At 43.1% G+C, this 20625-nt stretch overlaps 1 protein-coding gene across 1 annotated transcript in view; it reads left to right on the top strand.

Moving 5' to 3' along the window:
• Nucleotides 1-6271: 6271 nt before the first annotated feature.
• Nucleotides 6272-20625, top strand: part of LOC308297896 (neural cell adhesion molecule 2-like) — a gene marked incomplete at both ends in the record, with an annotated part of 168699 nt that continues 154345 nt past the window's right edge. The window contains 2 exons of the mRNA XM_080741460.1: nucleotides 6272-6281; nucleotides 6620-6694. Of these exons, the coding sequence (XP_080597586.1) occupies nucleotides 6272-6281; nucleotides 6620-6694 (85 nt within the window). The remainder of the gene's footprint in view (nucleotides 6282-6619; nucleotides 6695-20625) is intronic.

Genomic DNA, 20625 nt, shown 5'->3' on the forward strand with positions numbered 1-20625 from the left:
TTTAGAGGCCTAACTTTAGAGGTTATAGGGTTTGAGTTATGCCTGATTTGTACTCGGTTGCGTGCGTGTGTAAAGGTCACCAAAACTCTACAAGGTTGTAGCGCCCCCCACAAGTGTGTGTGTGTGTGTGTGTGTGTGTGTGTGTGTGTGTGTGTGTGTGTGTGTGTGTGTGTGTGTGTGTGTGTGTGTGTGTGTGTGCGCGTGTGTGTGTGTGTGTGTGTGTGTGTGTGTGTGTGTGTGTGTGTGTGTGTGTGTGTGTGTGTGTGTGTGTGTGTGTGTGTGTGTGTGTGTGTGTGCGCTCGCGCGTATGGTGCATTTACCCAAAGTGCATTGCATTCACACACTGATTAACCGCACATCACCAGACTTTCCACCGTGGAGGAAAGTCTGGTATATTCGCTGTAAACTGAGCCATGTTTTTATACAACAATAATAAAAAATCACACCGGTGTGAAATGAGCGGTGCTGATGCTGCTGATGATAGACCCACATAGGGGGTCTATATCGGTATGTGTGCGTGCGGTTGTTTGTGTGTGTGTGTGTGTATACTTGTATTAGTAAGACACCTCAAGGCGACATGCGACCTCGCCCTAAAGGGTGAGGTCGCGACAATTGTTGGCCATCTGGCCAGTGATGTATATCGGACGAGTTACCCATACTGTATATGGAGACCCCTGCATGATAGTCAACAATGTGATGTCAGAACATGCCCTCTTCATATGGGCATAAAATGGACAAGTACATAATTAATTTGCAAGTGTGACTCGTGATGACATCAGCGATCTCCATATATGGACACAAAAGGGACATCAAGCCAGAGCATGATGTCAGAGCAGCAAACCCATAGAACCACAGACAAACCCATAGAACCACAGACAAACCCATAGAACCACAGACAAACCCATATAACCACAGACAAACCCATAGAACCACAGTGTCAGGCGTGACAGACAGAGATACACAAATAATTAGACATTTAGAGTTTAGATTTAGGGTTAGAGTTATGCCTGATTTAGACTTAGTTGCACGCCGTTAAAGGGTGCCGATCCACCAGCTTGTAGATCTGCTATTTACACACATATAAATACAGCAGGGCAACAGGCAGTGGCACTGTGCTTCTGTAGTGCACGTACGGTGCATCTTATTTATCCACGCCACGCTCTAATGGAGCTATTTATGGACACACAGGAGTAAATCCCTTTCCTGTCTCCATCCGCCTGTCCTGTCCTGTCCTGTCAGCTGATTGGCTGCACTGCACCATCAGTCAAAACCATGCAGTGAAGGTGACACTGTGTTGTTCCATCCTGCCACACAGACAGTGGTGGGAAAAATGGATTTGAAAATTACTAGAGTAAAAGTACAATACAATACAAGCAGTCACATGCACACATAGACATGAAAGGGGGCTTGAGCCCCTGCCCTTTTATCCGTCTGTAAAAAAAGGGCCCTTTCCAGACCATGAATGCAGTTTTTAGAAGAAAAGAGAAAGAAATGCAAATGCCCGTCACATTTTGACATAAATTGAGTTTGCAGAAACGTCAGCTGCAGACGTTCTTGCCTGGATACTACTGGGTTGCAACCTTCCATGCCATACCTGAAGACAGCATTCAAGAGAATTGCCTTGTCCAAACTCCCCTGAACAAAATGCATCATCTTATGTTGAAAGAATTGCCCTCACTGTGTAGAAATCCATGGCGTATGCCACGTCTCCAGTATTGCCTTGTTTATGCTTTAGTGTGGTATCAAGTACTGAAAATAGCCGACCTCCAAGCTCACAACGCGCCGTGCTGCTATGCGTTGTGAGCTTGGAGGTTCTCTGCACGTCCCTGAATATAGTCCCAAAAAGCAGAATTATGCAGAATGTTCACAAGTTTTCAAATATATTGTGCAAAACGATCTTTTGAAAATGGCATCGGCTATTTTCAAATGGCCAAATGCCCCAAAAAAATATTATTTTGGGGGGTCCCCAGATAAAAATTAAATAAAAAATAAAATGGTGGGGTCCCCAGATTAAATATGATTATTTTGGGGGGTCACGGCTAGGGCTGTCACAATTATTACATAATCATCTAATTGCAATTATTTGACATAATCGCGATTCGTTTTCATAATCATCATAATCGTTTCCATGATTTTCATATAAAACATTTTGGAAATAGCAGATAGTAGATCGAGCTTGTAGATCGACTATTTCCACTATCGATGTTAAAGTTGTCAAATATTATGTCAGTAATTTCTTTGTATATTTAGGTTATGTGTCATCTCTGCCATGTGCAACTTCAAAGCCGGAAAAGCCAAACAGAAATGTAATTGTCAACAACAAAAACACAATTAAATCATTAATTGCAATTATTCGAGTGACAATTAATCGTCATGTAAAATATCATAACCGTGACAGCCCTATTATAGTCACGGCCTGTAAAGGTTGAGATCCACTGCTCCACATGATGGCCCTCTCTGGCCACTCACCTGTCCTCAAAGGGCCCCTGTTGGCCCCCGTTCAGGCTCCACTCATCTGCCAGTTGACAGAAGTGCTGTGTATGATTTGGCCTCGTTATACCACACGTTTCCAGATTGATGGTGTTTTGCTGAGGACGTGGCAGCGTTTTGTTTGGATTAGATTTCCTTTTGTGCTGACTCCACATCAGAGTCACAAACACTCAGTGTGTGCGGTCACATGTCACTGCGTTCTCATGTGCTTTTCTCAGCGAGAACAGCATTAGTAAAATAACATTTTATTGGCAACAATTAAAAGTGCCAAAATGGATTAATCCCCCCCCCCCCCCCCCCCCCCCAAAAGCTAAACCAAAGCTTGTTCCTACTTCTGGAACAATCAACACCCAACACACTATACATCAATAGGCTAAAATGTAGTGTTTTGTTGTTTTTGTTTTCTTGAGTGTCTTGTATTTCGGGTTAAAACTATGCCTTTTTACCATTGTTTTCGCTCTTTTGTTTGTACCCTTTTAGTAATGTATATGTGCTTTTTTTGTAATGTAGCTTGTTTTCTGTATGGAGGACTAGATGCAAATTAGCATTCTTGCTAACTCTGGCGTATTTACACAGCATTGTATGTGTGGTGTTCATTAATATGGGCTGCCCCGTCCAAATAAACGTATAAATAAAAAAATACAAACAACCGTACGAAAAGAAAAAAAAACAGTACACGCAGGACAAGCGACTTAACCCCCAAGGGGCCAAACTCGTTCAGTAACGAGTTAAGGCCACTAGGGGTCACCCTGCCAAAAGGAGTTGTCTTGTTCCTGAACGAGACAACAAGGGGTTAACTGTACAGCTCTACGTGCATGCTGCGTGCCCTGTGAATCACCCCGTAGCTCAGAGAGAGAGAGAAAATGGCATGACCTGGCTACATTGATTTCCATTCTAGGCTGAAACATAAAAAGGGCTATATCTATGAATGAGGTGAGAAGAATGCCAGGGAAGCAGAGATCTGATTGTTTTCACGGCGACACTTTACCGTGATGGTCGGCGGCGGTTTGGATTTTAGTTTCGCGAGCGTTTGTAAACAAATGGATTTTCTTCCTCAATCGTCAGTGGACACTTAACAAAGCTTCCGAGGCTCTTCATAATAAAGCGTGAGTGAACGGCGGCAGCAGCAACAGCTAGAAATGTTAGAAACCTTGGCTTCCCATGTGTTAACAAAGGCACGCCGAATAGAGAAACATTTTCAGTGGAGGCCTGGTTCCTGAATGTGAAAATGTCGGGGGAACCACTGGCCTAATGCATATCAACGGGGTCTTGGACATTTAAAAAAAGGTTGAGAACCACTGCTCGTGCTCACTAGAGTGAGGTGGAGACTCACTGACCTCCTCACTCACTGAGGGCAGCAGCTTAAGATTCACACTGCCTGTATTCTCCCATACGTCTCATTTGTAATGCCGTTGTCCGTTGATACTCCCATCGCCAATATCCGAGGATGAGCCCTTCTGTGCTGGAAATATATCGCCGCTGTCGGGCGGAAACCTTTTCCCTGTGTGTGTTTTTGAGTGTGTGTGCATGTGCACGCACCCCAGTATGAATTCAGGCTAATTGCATTTACAGGCATTAAACTCTGCGTTGGGAGCACACATTGAACTCCCCGATGTAGCAACGCTTGAGATAAACTTTACCCAAGGGTGCTCCTTGCTAGCAATTTACTTGATCAATCCTGTGTGCAGAGAGATCAATTATTCATTGAAATCCTTTACAATTATTTTCAAGGATTCAGCATAACATGCAGCGTCAGATGTACTCCGCTTTCTATAAGGGGTCAAACGGTGCCAGAAAAAACAATGAAAGCAATTTGTCACTGTCGGGCACTAACCTTGTATCTCCAAGTTTGAAATCTGTGTATGTTTTTTCGTAAAGCAAAGCCCTGCTTCATCATGCAAGACTGTCGCACAAACTTGGTGAAAATAGCAGATCTACAAGCACACAACGCCTCGTGCGAGGCGTTGTGTGCTTGTAGATCGGCTATTTTCACTAGTTTAAATCATTTTCAAAATGATAAATACAAAACAAACGGTTTTGGACATACAAGGTTTCCACCCGACAACGACGAATTGTAGGCATTTCATTCAGTCTGCGTGCGGTCTTCCTCTGAGGAGATCCAAACAAATCAGGTGCGTGCGTGCGTGCGTGCGTGCGTGCGTGCGTGCGTGCGTGCGTGCGTGCTTGCGTCTTTCTACCGCCCTTTACACAAATAAAATCAAGTCCCTGAAAACTAAGTAATTAATGTTCAAAAATATATAAACAGTAATCAAGAAAAAAATAACATCCTCCTCCTCAGACTGACTTTTTTTTTATTGAGCGGTAGAGCAGCGAGTGAAATACGTAGGCTACTTGATTTCCCAGGAATGGAGACAATTGCAGAATGGAGAGGTCTGCGATTTCCCCCCAGACAATATAAAGATTTGAGGATTGGTCAAGCTTGACGTGATATCACAATTTATGACATAAATAAGATGGAATTCTTCAGGAACGGTATTTTCTAGTGTGAAGTGTGATGTGAGCACCGCTCACTTCACACTGGTGTGATTTTGGTTCATTATACTTACAGTTTATACTAACATCTATACATTCTATCGCTCTTTTTTTGCATTGGATTGATGCCGTCCAGATCATCTCGTTGTACACTTGACAAAATAAAATCATCCATCCATGTTACTCATACTAGCCTATAGGTGAGTCAATATAAGGTTTAACCCCAAAAAAATTGATACAAAAGGTTTTTCAATGGATTCTGGTAGTATTGGGTGTGCTAAATAACATACTCAAAATCTACCAAAATCTACCACCCCGAAAGCCGCCATTTTCAAAATGGCGTCCGAGTTGACTATGGGGAGCTTAAAATGGCTATATCTCGAATAGAAAAGATTTTGCTAATATTTTGTCAACTGATTCTGGTACCTCTGGACATTCTTTAGAGCATACTAAAAATAGAGGAAAATATTCCTTCCAGAAAGGCTTCATTTTCAAGATGGCGCGTGACTGGCGTCCACGATGGCTGCAGGAGCTTTAAATGCCTATAAACTGGGATTTAATATGTAAAAAAATCATAACAATTATGCACTTGGTGACACGTTTTTGACTTTTGGCATGGTGTTGGGTACGGACATAAGGTTTTCAAAAACCATCGGCAACAATTTGGGCTAGCCCCCTAGTGGTCTGTTTGAGATTAATCTATTATTAAATAGGTTTATACATGGTTGAAACCCCAAATAATTGATGGAAGAGATTTTTCAATTGATTCTGTTACTATTAGGTATGCTAAATAACATCCTAAAAGCTTAGGACAAACAAACCACTGAAAAGGCATAATCTTCATGATGGCGTCCATGGGAGCTTAAAATGCATATAAATTGGGAGGGAATATGTGCCATCTTGAAAAGTATGCATTTCCAGTCGTTTTTTTCCCCCTAAGCTTTTAGTATGTGATTTAGCATAGAGAATCCATTGAAAATTCTCTTCCATCAATTATTTGGGGTTTCAACCATATACTGACCTATTTAATATCGGATTCATTGCAAACAGACCACTAGGGGGTGAGCCCAACTTGTTTGCTATCTTTTTTGAAGGCCTTATGCCCATACTTAACACCATGCCAACAATCTAAAACTAGTCACCAAGTGCATAATTGTTATGATTTTTTACATATAAATCCCAGGTTATAAGCATTATAAGCTACCAGCAACCATCATGGACGCGCCATCTTGAAAATGAAGCCTTTCTGGAAGGTGTAATTTTGTAACTCTTTAGTATGTTCTCAAGCATGTCCAGAGGTACCAGAATCAGTTGAAAAAGCATTTGAAACATTTTTTCCATTCGAGATATAGCCATTTTAAACTCCCCGCAACCATCTGGGACGCCATCTTGAAAATGGCGGCTTTCGGGGAGGTAGATTTTGGTAGATTTTGAGTATGTTATTTAGCATGCCCAATGCTACCAGAATCCATTGAAAAACCTTTTGTATCAATTTTTTTGGGGTTAGGCCATATTTTCTCTTAGAATGACTCACCTACTACTGACATTCAAGAATCTTTGCTGTGGTAATAATGTGATTTGTTTCTCCCCCTCCCTCCCTCCCTCCCTCCCTCCCCTCTCTCTCTCATTGTGACAGCTGTCCTTCAGGTGTCCATATCCTTGAACAAGGTGGAGTTGAGTGTCGGAGAGTCCAAGTTCTTCATCTGCACTGGTAAGACATCGCTGTGTGTGTGTGTGTGTGTGCGTGCGTGCGTGTGTGTCTGCATGTGCGTGCGTGTGTGTGTGCTGGCGAGATAACTTGTTGATATACTTTCCTGAAACTGTCCCTCTACTGCAGGGTTCCCCAATTAGTTTTCCCCAAGGGCCGAATTATGTCTCGGGTACCAAGCCGAGGGCCACAACATTGCAGGGGGCAACGGTGGCGTTCCCACTACTCCAGCGACAGTTTTCGTCGTCGTTGGGTGAAAATCTTGTATGTCCAAAACCGTTAGTTTTGAATTTATCATTTTAAAAATGATTTAAACTTGTGAAAACAGCCGATCTACAAGCACACAACGCCTCGCGGTGCGAGGCGTTGTGTGCTTGTAGATCTGCTGTTTTCACTACTTTTGTGCGACGGCCTTGTATGATTTGCGAAAGAACGTACAAATTTGGAGATACGACATTTCCACCCGACAACGACGATATACTAGTGTTGTTGCTGCTCTTATACCACCATTATTACTGGGGTTGGTGGGGGCCAGACAGTAGCCCCCCGCGGGCCGCAAATGGCGCGCGGGCCGCCTATTGGGGAACCCTGCTCTACTGTCTTTCCTGGAGCGGTCCTGAAGAGATATTGCAGCTTTGGTTCACAAAGTTCAAGGTCATAATCAGGGCAGAAACCTTCAAATTTGTATATATATTTTTCCCCTGTAAAGTAAAGCCCTGCTTCATCATAAAAGACTTTCGCACAGTCGCGGTGCGAGGCGTTGTATGTTTGTAGATCGGCTATTTTCACTATTTTAAATGTTTTTTTTAAATGATACAAAAAGAACAGTTTTGGGCCTCAGGTTTCCACCTGACAACAACGATGTGTTGGTGTGGGCTGGGTGTTCATCTCCTTGCTGTCAAGCAGAAACCTCCTAAAATCGAACTTTTTGTGCTTCGATTAACGTCCTACTTGATTGATTGATTGATTGATTGATTGATTGATTGATTGAAGATTTTTTTTTCTTTATTACTTTTTGACATGAATACAATAAGCAATTGTAATTTATAGGGTGTCAAGAAGTTTTTTTTGTTTTTTTTTCTGTGCACTTTCAACATACCATATACAACATACAACATATTACAAACAATACAGACAATACAGACATTTTTTTTTCCTTTCCCTCTCATTTACCCTTGTTATTCCTCCTGGCACACCCCATATGACACAGATATGGTGTATTTAAGCACATGGAAATAAACAATACCAGATAGTAAAAAAAATAAAAATAATAATAATTATTAAAGTTAAAGTAGGCTATGACCTTAGCTTGGAGCTTGTCCCTGTGTCAGAGCTGGCAGCTGCAATGTCTTTAATTTAGTTATATATTAAATCATAGGACCCCACACCAGATCAAATTTCTTTGGTGATCCCCTTAAATTGAATTTGATTTTCTCCAAGTTTATATACATCATGGGGTCTTTAAGCCATATCGATGCTTTAGGGGCTAAAGATGATTTCCACTCCAATAAAATCCTCCTTCTTGCTAATAGAGAGGCAAATGCAAGACATTGCTTTATTCCACTTCCTCTAATTTGGTGATCACGTACAACTCCAAACAGCGCCAACTCTGCACCCGGTGACAGCTCTACGTTCCAAGCTGTGTTGAGTGAAGAATTTATTAGAAGTTTGCAATAGAAAAAAGTACAGTTTCATGACAGTACAAATCACTGGTACAAGGTCAACTAAAAGGAGATCCTAGAAAGCCGAGGCTTATTTCCACAGGAACCACACTTTAAGTATCTCATATAACATTGAAAGACAGACGGATAGAACATAGTACTTTATCTAGGATAATATCAGTTTCAAAAGCATAACATCAAATACAAATGCAGAAAAAAAAGAAAAGGGGGGGGGGGGGGAGCATGGGGGCTTAGTCTATTTACAAGTCACGGGTAGCAGCTGTCTGAAGGTGACTTTTCAAACCAATTTTGAAGGAGGCTAGGGATTTGCTCTCCTTTAAGGCTTGTGGAAGGGCGTTCCACATGTTGATGGTATAGCAGGAGAACGAGTTAGATCCTTGTTTAGTGACTTGTTAGATCACACTACAGTCACACAAAAGCATCAAAAGTAGCAGATCTACAAGCTCGAAACACATTGCGATCTTACAGGTCTGTAACTCTGAGAGTGTACAAATGGACCCTTACAGGTCTGTAACTCTGAGAGTGTACAAATGGAACCAAATTGACTGGTACAGGTCTGTAACTCTGAGAGTGTACAAATGGACACTCTCAGTGTTATAGGAGTCCTTGAAATGTAAAAGTTGTAGTCCTATTTGGAGACTTTCTCCTTGCCATGACTCTGTCTTAGAAGAAGTTGTTCTCTCCCTCCCTCCCTCCCTCCCTCCCTCACCCAGCCACCCACTCACCCATATACAGCCAGTCAGGTAAATGGAACATTGCTGTCTGTTCCAGTGTCTCACTGGGTGGAGGCACATGGCCCTGCAGGCCTCCCTCATCCCTGGAGGCTGCACTGTGAGCCTCCTCTCTCCAGCCAACCCACTCTGTGTGTGTGTGTGTGTGTGTGTGTGTGTGTGTGTGTGTGTGTGTGTGTGTGTGTGTGTGTGTGTGTGTGTGTGTGTGTGTGTGTATGTGTGTGTGCGTGTGTGCGTGTGCGTGTGCGTGCTCGCTACTGTATACTTGTGAGGGCCAAATGTCCCCACTGGTACACCGAATTTGAGGAGATTTGTGAGGACAATTTGCATGCTCACAAGAAAAAATGTTGTTTTATGGTTGGTTAGGGAATGATGTTTAGACTGAAGTTTCAAAATTGGGAAATATGTTCAAAAACGACATCTGCGAGCTAGTAACTGAAGCTGTCAAATAACTGTAGTGGAGTAAAATACAATATTTGCCAATGAGATGTAGTGGAGTACAAGTATAAAATATTAATACAAACATAGAGTAGAAGTACTTTATTTTATGCTATTATACTGAAGTACAGTACTTACTGTATTCATTTAGGATAAGAGTGGGAAGAATGACACAGAGAGCGATGGGGGGATCGGGAGAGAGAAATGTATGTAGAATCCATCGTTTGATGAGGCACTTGAACTTGTGACATCCAACGAACATGCTGCACTTGTAACAGGCCTTTCATGAACACAGCTTTGAGGGCCCATGGCGGCTCTAAATGACCTCTGTCCCTGTACAGAGCCTTGCTGTGACATTGTGACAACCACACACACAAATCCTGTTTCCTTATCTGGGCAGCTTGGGCACAAATCCAAACCATGGAACCATTTTCTCAGCCCCGCTCGCAGGGGTGTCACAGCAAATTCTGGGCCCTGGGTACAAGGATTCACTCACATTTTGTGCTTTAACTATTGAAAAATAGCAGATATACAAGCTCACAGCGCGGCACCGAGTGCCACGCTGCAAGCTTGTAGATCTGATATTTTTGAAAAATCGTGAAAATTCAAGTCTTGGAATATTTCAAATTCTTCCTTTTTTTTTTTTTTTCTATGTCAGTGGTGCTCAAACTTTGCCACGTGAAGGACCCCCAAAATGATATGTATTTGGCCACGGACCCCAATGTCAAAATATTTTGTTCCAGAAGCAAAATTTGAGTTACAAATGTTTGCTTAAAAATACATATATTCAAATATTTGTACACATTTTCTCGGCGTTTCAAAAAACAGCAGATCTACAAATAATTCCAGGCCCCTCCACCTTGGGCCCTAGTAACTCAGTCCCACTTCCCCTCCCCCCTTGTGACACCCCTGCCCGCTCGTAACCCTATGCTGCTGGACTGTGTAGGATGGGATAAGCCGTCTGTCTTTCTTTCGCACGCCGAGGACCGTGACGTGGCTCGGCGTGCACGTTGTGCGTGCATGACGTCTAGGACCCAAGGGATTGCCGTGCGCCGGCTCCCAGAATGAAGCCAGTCGGTATAGGCCAGGGTTCCCCAATAGGCGGCCCGCGGGCCATTTGCGGCCCGCGGGAGGCTACTGTCTGGCCCACACCAACCCCAGTAATAATGGTGGTATAAGAGCAGCAACAACACTAGTATATCGTCGTTGTCGGCTGGAAATCTCGTATCTCCAAATTTGTACGTTCTTTCACAAATCATACAAGGCCGTCGCACAAAAGTAGTGAAAACAGCAGGTGCGAGGCGTTGTGTGCTTGTAGATCGGCTGTTTTCACTAGTTTAAATAATTTTAAAAATTATAAATTCAAAACGAACGTTTTTGGACATTTTCACCCGACGATATCTGAACTGTAGCTTGAGTAGCAGGAACAGTGGAAAGTACGACACAACGAATAAAAGGGGGGGACATGAAAAGAGAAAAGAACATCTAAGTGAGAATAAATATATGATGGAACAATCAAACTCGTGACATATCTCGAGTACACGCACTTGTTAGGGCTTTCATGAGCACAGCCTCGAGGGCACACAGAGGCTCTGTAATGGCCTCTGTCCCTCTACAGAGTCCCCGCTGTGACAATCACATGGACCAGGGGCGTCACAAGGGGTAAGAAAGTGGGACTGAGTTACTAGGGCCCAAGGTGGTGGAGGGGCCTTAATTATTTTATACTTTAGCTATTGAAAAATAGCAGATGTACAAACTCACAGCGCGGCACCGAGTGCCGCGCTGCGATCTTGTAGATCTGCTATTTTTGAAAAGTCGTGAAAATGTGTGCAAATCTTTGAATATATGTATTTTTTAAGCGAACATTTGTAACTCAAATTTTGCTTCTGGGGGGTTCCCTGGAACTAAATATTTTGAGATGGGGTCCGTGGCCAAATACATGTCATCTTGGGGGTCCTTCCCTTGAAAAGGTTTGAGCTCCACTGACATCGAAACATAGATTTTTCAAAAAACCTTAGAAGGATTTGAAATATTCAAAGATTTTCATGATTTTCCAAATATAGCAGATCTACAAGCTCGCAGCGCGGCACTCGGTGCCGCGCTGTGAGCTTGTATATCTGCTATTTTTCAATAGTTAAAGCACAGGGGCCCCACAGTGAATCCATGTACCCAGGGCCCAGAATTTGGTGCGACACCCCTGACAGGGACAATACTTTCTTTTTTTATCAGTCCAGCGTGGGCATAAATCCGTACCCATGAAACATTTAAGCCCTTCTCAGCCTTGGTTGTAAACTCGCTACAGGGCTGTTCAGATCATGCAGGGGCCTTCAGTGTTCTTTTCTCTTCAGCCCAAGGACCCTGAGCTTAGCTGAGAGACAGATGAAGCAGGGACACAATAAAATCCGGCCTTGTTTCCATTCTAGTCCTTAAGTCGAAGCACAGCTGGTTCTCAGTGGTTCTGTGTGTGTGTGTGTGTGTGTGTGTGTGTGTGTGTGTGTGTGTGTGTGTGTGTGTGTGTGTGTGTGTGTGTGTGTGTGTGTGTGTGTGTGTGTGTGTGTGTGTGTGTGTGTGTGTGTGTGTGTGTGTGTGTGTGTGTGTGTGTGTGTGTGTGTGTGTGTGTGTGTGTGTGTGTGTGTTAATGTAGCATCAAAATCATTTTAACCACTTTATCAAATTAGGTTGGCTGTTCAAAAATATCAAATCTACAAGCTCATGGCATGCCACTTTGTGCTGCGCTGCAAGTTGTACATCTATGATTATTTTATCATTTTTTAATCTTGAAAGTGAAAAACACACTTTCAAGATTTTTCTGCATTTTGAATTTCTTAACACAAGATTTAATCTTCTCTTTTGGAGTCCCCTGGCACGAAACATTTTCAGAAGGGGGTCAGATGGGGGTCACCCTGCTAGGCCCAGCATGGCTCGCATAGCCTGGCACTGTAGTATTAAAAGATTACAATTATTAATCCAACCACTTCCAGACAGTCACTGGATTATAATAATATTGGATCACGTCACTGTGAGGACTCTTAGAAAGATCTTAACGCAAGAGAAATGATCCTGTCGGACAAAGTGTCACCTTTGTTACTGGTAGTCATAATTGTCTAACTTTTACAGTTCTTAGCTCCATTGTCATTACAGTGTTGAAGATCTGATCCCCAGATTGAAGCTAAACAAAAGCATGGAAGTATCGCTTCATTTTGGTGTGTCAAAAAATATGTTTACTAAAGTTGTCAAAAGTATATTTAATTAAATTCAATTCAATTCGATTTAATTCAAAGGAGCTCTTTTGGCATGATAAAACATATGTACTATTCCAAAGCAAGGGAAAAATATACCAGTGAAAGATTGTATCAGAAATAACTTTTGTTTAATTAAAAAGAACGTTTAATCGTAAAACTTAAACCACAAACATCCTGTAAGAGTACAGTTCAAGATTTAATTAGTATGGATGATGAAGAATAATTTGTAACCTTGTATGTTTTTATGTGTTTGTTGTTTCTCTCCGTAAATTAAGGCCCTATACTTCATCATACAAGAGTGATGCACAAAATGTGTGAAAATATCCCATCTACAATCTCACGGCACGTCGCATTGTAGATTGTAGACGGTTTTGTACATACGCGGTTTCTGCCCGATAACGGCGATTTGAAAGGTCAGGCGTGATTCCTTAATGAATGTACTCGAGCAGAGGCGCTGCTCCACGCTTCCGCCTCCGTAACAGCTGCATGTGGGTTTCACAGCGATGCAAACAGCCTTCATCGTCGGCCGAGGGCAGTGAAATAATTACAGGCCAAACAGTTATGTTTTTAACATTCCCTCATTAGTGGTAATGTCGGTCATTAGGTGTTTTCACACTCTCCGAGTGAAAGCTGCAATCCAGAAGGGGTTTTTATGTTCTAATATGTGTGATTTCAACCTGCATTACGCATGAGCGCCACACTTTCTCAATTGTTGAGACCGCGAGTGAGTGCTAACATTTTCACTCCTGTGTCAAAACGCGCAGGTAGATGGGGGAAGATGTTCTGCTGTGAGCTTTATGTAAACTGGTAGTAAACACTCGACCCCACAATCTATTATCAAAAGAAGAGCACGTAGACTACTTCCAACCACATACTGTATACAGGGAGGGAATCGGGATACGTATGAGGTATGACATGTATGGATATTTTATTACAAACACGGGTAGGGACGTGCAGAGAATGTTAGAGAGGCAGGGGCTAACATTTCTAAAAGGGCCCTTTGGTGAAAATAGCCGACCTCCAAGCTCACAACGCGTCATAGCATGAGCTTGGAAGTCGGCTATTTCCGTTGCGTAATACCACATTGAACTAAGCATAATCAAGTCAATACTGGAGATGTGACGTAACGGCATGGATTTCTACAAAGAGAGGGCAATTCTTTCAACATAAGATCCTGCATTCAAGTTCAGGAGAGTTTGGACGGGGCAAATTCTCTTGAATGCTGCCTTTAGGTATGGCATGGAAAGGAGGCATTTGCATTTCTTTCAACATAGTTTCACCATAGTGCATTTATGATCTGGAAAGGGCACTTTTTACAGACGGATAACAGGGCAGGGGCCCCCTTTGATGTCTATGTGTGCATGTGCCTGAACACACGGATTCCCCGACCACTGCACGAGTTCCGTGCGCACATTGCCCAGTGATGCTATCAGTATGGGAGAACCTTGGTTCAGACCCTGAATCGCTAGCCACACCCCTTTAAAATGTTGTTTTGGCGATTCAGGGAGTCTGGTGTTGCTCTCACTGAAGAGGTTTTCCTCGTTTGGAAATCCGTACGTCTTGTGATCAGCGTGGGTGGGGTTTTCCCAGAACTCATGTGCGATTCGCCGCCGCCGAACTGGACCGCACACATCGCGTCACGGTAAAATGCGATCGTATCGGTCTTGCTATGAAACATCAGTAGCAGACATGTTATGTTGTGTTTGATTACTAATTTGTTGTGCTCCTATTCCTGCTGTTTCTTTGGTTAGCAAGTAGCACTAGCAAGCAACAGGCTAGCCAATAGCCAGCTACACATAACAACACTACGTCAACTGCTTTGCTACTCTTGTGTTGGTCAGACGGTGAACCAATCGCAGAAGACTGCCTCTTTGGCAACGCCCATCCCAGAAACAGCTCTGGAGGGAAGCACTTTCAGACTGAATAATGGAGTGAAACGAAATGTCAATTCAGGCTGAGTGTCAGGCTAGGAGAACCTGCAAACAAGCTGTGTTATTTGAGGATAAATAAGGACGGAGGTCGCTGGCTGCTGGAGATTCATAGCAAATGAGATATTTAGCCTCAATATGTCCCTGCTTCTAAGTTGAGCCATGGAGCTACCGCTGTCCGTTCTCTGAGATTCGAGAGGCTATTATTTATACTTTTTAATGTTTTATAAATGGCTTTGCCTCTTTTTAAGGGCTCTGTTGTGACAAGCATGCACCCTGAGTTGCAGAGAGTGGTATTTTGCTCCCTTGTGTGCCTAGCGACTAGCGTGCATTGTGGAAGCGACAATAAAAACTGAATTCTGATCCTGATTGCCCTGGTGGGGGCTTGGGAGGCTTGGTGTAGCAAGCCAGGCTGCTGGTCCCTGTTGTGATGATGTTTGTCTGTTCAAAATGAATGGAGAAAAAGAAATGTTTTCCATAACACACTGTGTGTGTGTTGATTTTGGGAAATAATGAGGAAAACGGCAGCCCCCCCCCCAGAGGTAAACAACCTTACCTGCCAGCAGTGTGTCGGTGGCCAGGCCTCCAAATAAAGCCTGTCAGTCAATACAGTGTCATCTGCGTAAGTGGGGACAAGTTGACAACACATGCCGTACGTGCCAAGAGTTTGACAAGCGAGGGTGCAGGGGAGAGACCACAGGAGATGAAGAGAGACTGAGAGAGGGAGAGCTAGGAGTAAACACTGAAAGCCTCGAGCAGAGGTTCTCCCGAAACTGTTCCATGCCAATGACCCCCGTTATTATAGCCCTAGCCTCAGGCTGCGGGCCCGCCTTTTAGAAATGGCCTTTAAAACACTCGAAGCTCGGTCGGCAACCTGGCCAACTCGGGAACGATGTAAATAGGGAATGAATGCCCCGCCCTTTAATGCAACCACTGTTGTCATAGTTTTGACCATCTGTTTGCCTGTGTTTATTTATGCCCATATATGGAGATATCTGTCTGTCTGCTTCCATTTTATGCCCATAAATGGAGATCTCTATATCTGTCTGTCGGGCCCGTATGTGGAGATCTTAGTGATTCTGCGTCCATTTTATGCCCATATATGGAAATCTCTATGCCCATACAGTATATGGAGATATCTGTCTATCTGTGTCCATTGTATGCCCATATAGGGAGATCTCTGTATCTCATGTGGTGTACTTAAGCAATATTACCGTGGTTATTGGCACGCCAGGCTTGCTGCAGGAACAAGCCGACAGGCAAGTTCTGTAGGCAGGGCTGAAGTGCTAATAACCACGATATGGCACGACCCTCAAGTGTAATATTGCGATTATACGACAGTTGCCCTTAAAAAAAAAAAAAAAAAACAAACACGTCAAACTGTCAGCTTGTGGACCGACTGCTTTTGATGTTCTTGAATTTAATTCCTGAAAAGTAAGAGTTTTGGACGAGGTTTCCACCCGACAGAGACAAGAGATATCCTTTCCAAAGGCGCGGCCCCTACATTGAAAACCATTGTAGAGCTACCTGCGTCTAACCCCCTGCGTCTATTAAACCCCCTCAAACACACAGTCGGTGCGTGCCCAGCGCCTCCGAGAGCCTCATCTCTTCCCTGCCGCTCCAACAGTGTCCTCTCTTCCCCTCTCTCCTCGCCTCTCATATTTCCCTGCAGACCTTAACTCATACAGAACGGGTACACATTATAGTGTATCATTATATTATGCTTTAACTATTGAAAAATAGCAGATATACAAGCTCGCAGCACGGCACCGAGTGCCGCGCCGCGAGCTTGTAGATCTGCTATTTTTTTTAAAAACGTGAAAATTATAATTTTGACCCGATTCTGTAAGTGTCTTTTGAATCCTTCTAAAGGTTTTTTGAAAACCTTACGTTTCTATGTCAGCAGTCTGGCTGGCCATCATCAAAGAAAAGGTTCTTTTCACTTAACTGGAGCTCAGTTAGTCTGTTCTTGAGAGATTACTATGTCAGTGGTTCTCAAACCTTTTCCCCCAAACTGATATTTATTTGGCCACGAACCCCCCATCTCAAAATATTTAGTTCCAGGGACCACCCAGAATATGCAAAATTTGAGTTACAAACATTAGCTTTGAAAATACATATATTCAAAGATTTGCACACATTTACACGACTTTTTCAAAAATAGCAGATCTACAAGCTCGCAGCGCGGTACTCGGTGCCGCGCTGTGAGCTTGTATATCTGCTATTTTTCACTGGTTAAAGCATTCAATAACTCTAGGCTTAAATTGGTTAAACAATTACTGTAGCAAGAGCTTCAGCGGCGTGTCAACGGGGGGCGCCACCGAGGGAGACGCGTGCCACTTGCTTCTCCGAGGTGCTTTGCCGCTAATTTTAGCACCGAGGGGGCCAGTCAAGACAGTAATAAATCTATTTCTTTTTCTCGCCCCCACTGGAGAGTTGACATTGCTTTAAAGGTATTTCAGCATTATTGTCTCTGTTGGGGAAACCTTGTATGTCCAAAACTCTTACGATTCTAAGGATAAAGGTAAAAACATCAAAAGTAGCAGATGTACAAGCTTGAATCGTGACGCTTGTGGATCTGCTATTCTGCTACTTTTGATGCTTTTGTGAGTATGATCAAGTAGGGCGTATATTTACAAAAAAAAGAACAAAAAAACACAAATAATATATAGTTACTATCGGCTGGAAACCTTGTATGTCCAAAACCATAACTTTTCTGAAAATGGGGGGAAAAAACTGCATACTAATGGATCCAGTTCAGTTATTAATTAGTCACAAGCACTCGATAATCATTTTAATTGGTTTAATATTTATAAAACACACACATACTGTACACTTAACAGTATGTGTGTCCCTGGTTAACTTAACCAGTGGGCTGCGAGGCGTTGTGAGGTTAGATTGGCTATTTTCGGCAAAGAGGTTTGGTGTAGAGGGGAAAAAGAGCAGACTAAGTACAGAGTGAAAGGTCAAGTTTATTACGTATCGACAGTTCAAGTGGTTAAATATCTGGAATCACAAATTGACATGAATCCAAAATACACTGATGATTGTGCTGTCAAACAATGAAACTGTATGGAATCTATGAACAGGTTGTGTGGGTCCCTGCTTCATCTCTCTCTCAACTAAGGGGTCTTTGGCCTGAAAACGTTGAAGACCCCTGAAGTAGTGCATTAATTTACGGGGAAATATGGAGATACAAGGTTTCTGTGGAGATACAAGGTTTCTGCCCGAGTAGCGTTATATTGCTGGGTGCCTGGGTCTGTGTGTTGGAAAATCATGGACACTGGCTGGGACATCTTGCAGTCTTGTGTTTGTTCTGTTCTTATTTAAGGTTTCCTTTGGCCAAGTCGTATATACTTCAAAATTAAACTGGAACTGTCCACCATCATCCACTTCTTCCTCAGTAGGCCTATTCCCTCATGTGCTGTGCCGGCGATATAAAAACGGATCATCTTCTTTAGGATCGGACCTGCTTTCAGAGGGATGCACTTCTGGCTCCCTCGACACCAGTGGTGGAAAAAGTACTCAAACGTTTTACTAAAGTAAAAGTATTCAATACTGCAATGCAGACTAAGGTGCCCTCCACACTAGACACGGTCACCGCCTCCTAGCAATTCATTTTCAATGAGAGGCGGGTGGCTTTTTCGGCCGCGCAGCGACGTTTTGGGGCGGCGAGGCGAGCGGGTGCGGTCCCGTGAAATCCCCCGCGAGCGTGCTCTTTGTGCATGCGTACGCGGGCGGTGAGAGATGGATTGTGTTCATCTTTGTGAAATACCGCACGGCGTTTACTCACTGAGCGAGTGTGTTTGTGTCTCACCGCGGTGCGGCCACCGCTGACCCTAGCGTCAGCCCCGACGGCAACCGCACCTAGTGTGGAGGGCACCATACTCCGTTGCAAGTAAAAGTACTCATTATCCTCATTAAGTGTTCAAAATGTATACAAATATTTGAAAATAGCAGATCTACAAGCTCACAGATCTACGAGCTCACAATACGTCGCATTGCTCCAGATCACAAATATCCGCCTCCTATGTCTGGTGACATCTGAAATAAAATAAAAATAACTATACTAGGCCTGTTGCAGATAGGCCTTTTACAATGATGTACAATCGCCTTATGTCAATTAGCAATGATTTGAATTAATCGCAATTATTTAGCATTATCGTCATAATGGTTGATGTGTTGAAAACGGAAATCGTGACACATTGTGAGCTTGTAGATTGTCTAGTTGTACTTTTTTACACATTATTTAAACTAGAGCATAAAGTTATTTAATATGTCTGCCATGAGATCATTTTGTTTACGAAGCCTGAAATCCAATCAAATGTCATTTGCATCATTATGTGCAACAGTCAAAGCCAAAAACACAATTAAATTGTTAATCACAATTATGTTTGTGACAATTAATCATCAGTAAGGACAGCCCTAATTGCAGAACAAATGCAAAGACTTTAACCACTTTAACCCCAGCATCCACATTCTGGGGAGTATTGGTTGTGTGAAAATGTGAATTCACGCGACCGGGATGGTTTATCAGGCTAGGGTTCCAGGGGGTCCTCAGTAAAATGTCCATTTATACTTGGACAAATTGGCTATTTGTACCTCACTGTGAGCTTTGCATCGGTTATTATTGAAAGTCTTTGAAAAATCTCAACATTTTTGGAAACGTTTTGAATAATTTAACAACACAAATCTTCTATTCTGGGTCCCTGCTACAAAACCGTGGCCAAATATATAATCATTTGACATGAAAATGTTTGAGAACCACTGGCCGAGAGGGTGTTAGTGGCTAAAGCAGTCCTTCATAATGGAATACAGTAGTTTCAGGATTGGTTTTCAAAGCATTGGTTTGTTACCGATGGTTCTCTCAGCCCATGGCCATCCATTGCATTCAGATTTTCCCCCAGACGCATCAGTAGGCGGAGATCTCTTATCGTCTGGCCATGCGAGACAACTGAACCTACTACTTTTTTTCCCCAAAATGTAGTCCAGCAGAAACTCAGAGAGAGAGAGAGAGAGAGAGAAAGAAGCAATGACCATAACTCCCATACAAACCACACATTCTTTATACTACAGTACAGTATGTGGTGTCATTATACTGTAGCCAGTGTGTGGAATATCCCACTGGTGGCCTCCAGGTCACAGAGTCCCACTCCAGTAGTTAACTTGGTGGGTCACACTGCAGTGAGTGCCAGGCCCAGGGCTTTATTTAGAGAGGAACTCACATCGACCGTGTGCGGTGGCAGGTTGAAGGTTGTTTACCTCTGGGAGGCTGCCATGGATGCTGATTGCAGACCCATAGGGGCCTGCGGATCCACTGTTCTCCATGGAGCATGACTGCAGGAGACTGCTATTATTTATAGACTGGTGTTGTTATTGTGCATGTTTATGCCCTCTCGCCAGTGGTGGAAGAAGTACTCACTTTTTTTTTTTTACCTGAGTAAACGTATCAATACCACCATGTAGAAATACTAAAGCTCTGGTATTCAAAATGTACTTGGGGTAAAAGTACATTTACTGGTGTCAAAATAAACTTAAAGTTACTTTTACCTGGCTTTAACATTATGCACAATATCACATTTCACAAGCTTCCAAATCTTATCATTTTGTCCTAGGTCCACACTGCCAAGGGCTTTTGACCACCTGGTGTTTATCTTTTTCACAGAATCGTCTATTTCTCCTCTTTCGTGTCTCACTATGTGTCTCACAAAAATTAGATAACTACGGATTACAAGGCTCAAATGAGTCATGCTGAACTGGGTGGGCAGCTGCATGCGTTGCCAGTTTTGAGAATGACTCCCTTTTAAGGGGGCCTATCCGGGGCCTGGTGGCCATAATTTTCTCTTGTTATTTTTGCTTAAGTGGTATATTTAGATCCTTGAGTTTCCTAGAACGCCAAATGGAAATGGCCGG

The sequence above is a fragment of the Nannobrachium achirus genome (assembly GCF_963921795.1).
Source record: "Nannobrachium achirus genome assembly, chromosome: 14".
NCBI classification, from domain to species: Eukaryota; Metazoa; Chordata; class Actinopteri; order Myctophiformes; family Myctophidae; genus Nannobrachium; species Nannobrachium achirus.